The sequence below is a fragment of the Morus notabilis genome, unplaced genomic scaffold (genome assembly GCF_000414095.1).
Source record: "Morus notabilis unplaced genomic scaffold, ASM41409v2 Scaffold467, whole genome shotgun sequence".
Classification (NCBI taxonomy): domain Eukaryota; kingdom Viridiplantae; phylum Streptophyta; class Magnoliopsida; order Rosales; family Moraceae; genus Morus; species Morus notabilis.
Window position 1 is genome coordinate 727,492 of NW_010361652.1, and position 2,860 is coordinate 730,351.

At 34.3% G+C, this 2,860-nt stretch overlaps 1 protein-coding gene across 1 annotated transcript; it reads left to right on the plus strand.

The window, feature by feature from the left end:
* LOC21408770 (transcription factor MYB73) lies at positions 1–843 on the plus strand. The gene has a single exon (XM_010100420.2). It carries the CDS (start codon positions 96–98, stop codon positions 816–818), a length of 723 nt encoding a protein of 240 aa, XP_010098722.1. The 5' UTR covers positions 1–95; the 3' UTR covers positions 819–843.
* Positions 844–2,860: the final 2,017 nt, after the last annotated feature.

Below are 2,860 nucleotides of genomic sequence, written 5' to 3' on the forward strand. Positions count from 1 at the left end.
TATATATATAAGCCACAACTATCCCTTTCTAATTAATCTCATTCACTCAATATCTCTCTAGAGTCTAGTCTCTACACACACACCAAAACCAAGCAATGAACAACAACAACATTAACAACTATTACATGACTACGAGGCCTTGCTCTTCTTCCGCTTCTTCAACCTCGGACTCTTCCTCGTCCGATCAGTCGACGCCGACGAGAGGCAATAACAGTGGGCCCAAGCCGGACCGGATCAAGGGCCCATGGAGCACCGAGGAGGACCAGATCCTCACCCGTCTGGTGGAGCGCTACGGCCCGAGGAACTGGTCCCTCATTAGCCGCTACATCAAGGGGCGGTCCGGGAAGTCGTGCCGGCTCCGGTGGTGCAACCAGCTGAGCCCGACCGTCGAGCACCGCCCCTTCTCCTCCGCCGAGGACGAGACCATCATGGCGGCGCACGCACGCTACGGCAACCGGTGGGCCACCATTGCCAGGCTGCTGCCGGGGAGGACGGACAACGCCGTCAAGAACCACTGGAACTCCACGCTCAAGAGGAGGGCCGTGGGGGACGCGTACTCCCCACAGAATAGTAATTTGGAGGGTGGTTGTTGTGGAATCGGTGGGGCGTCGACGAGTGCCGGACCGGTACTGCCGGAGGAGGACCCGTTGACCGCGTTGACCCTTGCGCCGCCGGGGATAATGGCGGCGGAGAGGCGGACGGAGAGTGTGCCGGATGGGTTTTGGGATGTGATGAAGGGTGTGATTGCAAGGGAAGTTAGAGAGTATGTGAGTTCCGCGTTTTCTGATAATATTTCGGGGTTCCATTCAAATAGTTAATAATTATTAATCCTAAATGGTTTTTTTTTTTTCCTTTCATTAATTTTTTTCTTAAAAAAAAAAAAAAAAAAATCTTTTTTCATGAGTTGGTTTTCTGATAATATTTCGGGGTTCCATTCAAATAGTTAATAATTATTAATCCTAAATTGTTTTTTTTTTTTCCTTTCATTAATTTTTTTCTTAAAAAAAAAAAAAAAAAACTCTCATTTCATGAGTTGTTATTATGAGTGGATCCTTCTCTCTCTCTCTCTCTCTCTCTCACTATTTACTTGGTATTGGATCGATGGAGTTGTTGTGTTAATATTAATTTGTTTGCAATTCCCAAGAGCAAAAATGGAAAAGAAAAAAAGATACTGTCAATTTTTTAATTCACTTATTTTACTAGAAATGGAATTACAGCCTGTTGCCAATGCACAAATATATGTATAAAAAGTAACAATAATACTACTAAAGAATATTAAAGAAAGAAAAGGCGGTTTGGGGAGCTTTTTCAATTCTGTTTTTGGCGTATTATAGAATGTTGCATGCTGTACAAACCGTGCGGCATGCTTTGCTTCAATAATTAACTAATTGTTGCTGTATATGACTGAATATAGGTAGATCTATAAACATGTAGACAGGACAGGTGATTTTGTAACAAGGGAAATGTTTTTTTTTTTTTTAATTCAAAAGGGAAACGCATTTAATGGCGTATATTCTAGTAGTACATATTTGGTACCTTCGCATAACATTCGGAAGAATAAATACAAAGCAATTTAGGGCCTGAATAAATCCACATGATACAATGACTGCTGCAGCCTTATAATATGCATTTTTTTTTAAAAAAAAAAAACAGAAACTGTACAAGCAAAGTAATATACAGTACTCACACAAATGTCCAGCACTATTATCCATTTAAAAAAAAAAAAAAGTCCAGCACTACTAATTTTAGGGGAGTTTTTGGAGAAAAAAAAATGAGAGCTTTGTGTTAGTATGTATATATATCTAATACTAGTAGTATATGTTTCTAAATCTCCAGACACTTTATACTTATCATTTAGAGGTTGATCACATAAGTAAATAGCATGCAAAACTGACTTAGATTAAAATCTAATATAGTTTAAACTCCAAATTAGTACACAGTATCCTCGCAAATATTCACTGGTTTTATGTTGTTTGTGAACACATTTTCCACGTTATTGTTATATCAATCAGCTGCTCTAATTATTATCTCTCGTGTTTCCTTAACGGCACTTCTCCCTCTCTAGTTAAATTATAGAGTTCGAATTCCCCCACCAATAATATATATATATATATAAGTTTTATGTTGTTTGTGAACACATTTTCCACGTTATTGTTATATCAATCAGCTGCTCTAATTATTATCTCTCGTGTTTCCTTAACGGCACTTCTCCCTCTCTAGTTAAATTATAGAGTTCGAATTCCCCCACCAATAATATATATATATATATAAATATTTCTAAAAATAGGTAGTAGGATGAAATACAATCACCAGCACTAAGGTTTAGTTTGGTATTACTTTTCCCTCTTAAAATTAGTTTCTGCTTGTAGCAGAAATTAATTTTAGTGTTTGGTAAATCTCTTTAAAAGCGCTTTTTGAAGAATCTTTCAAGAATCTACAGCTAAAATCAGAAGCAGCCTAATGAAACTTTCATAATACCTACAATACCCCTAATAAAATTTAAAATTTACAATCTTCCTTATTTAAAATTCAGACTCATAATAAAATATAATATAATAGTAATATTGTAACAAATAATATCATAATTATATTAATAACTCTAATATTATTATTTTATCATATAATATGATATTATAATTATTTTAATAATATGATATTATAATTATAATATTATATTGTAATATTATTTTATAATATATTATATATTATATTGTATTGATATAATTGTATTTATTATATTAATAATATTAAAATAATATCATTACATTATATTATATTGATATAATTATATTTATTATATTAATAATAATATAATAATTAATATAATTAAATATTAATATAATCTTATAATTCTAATATC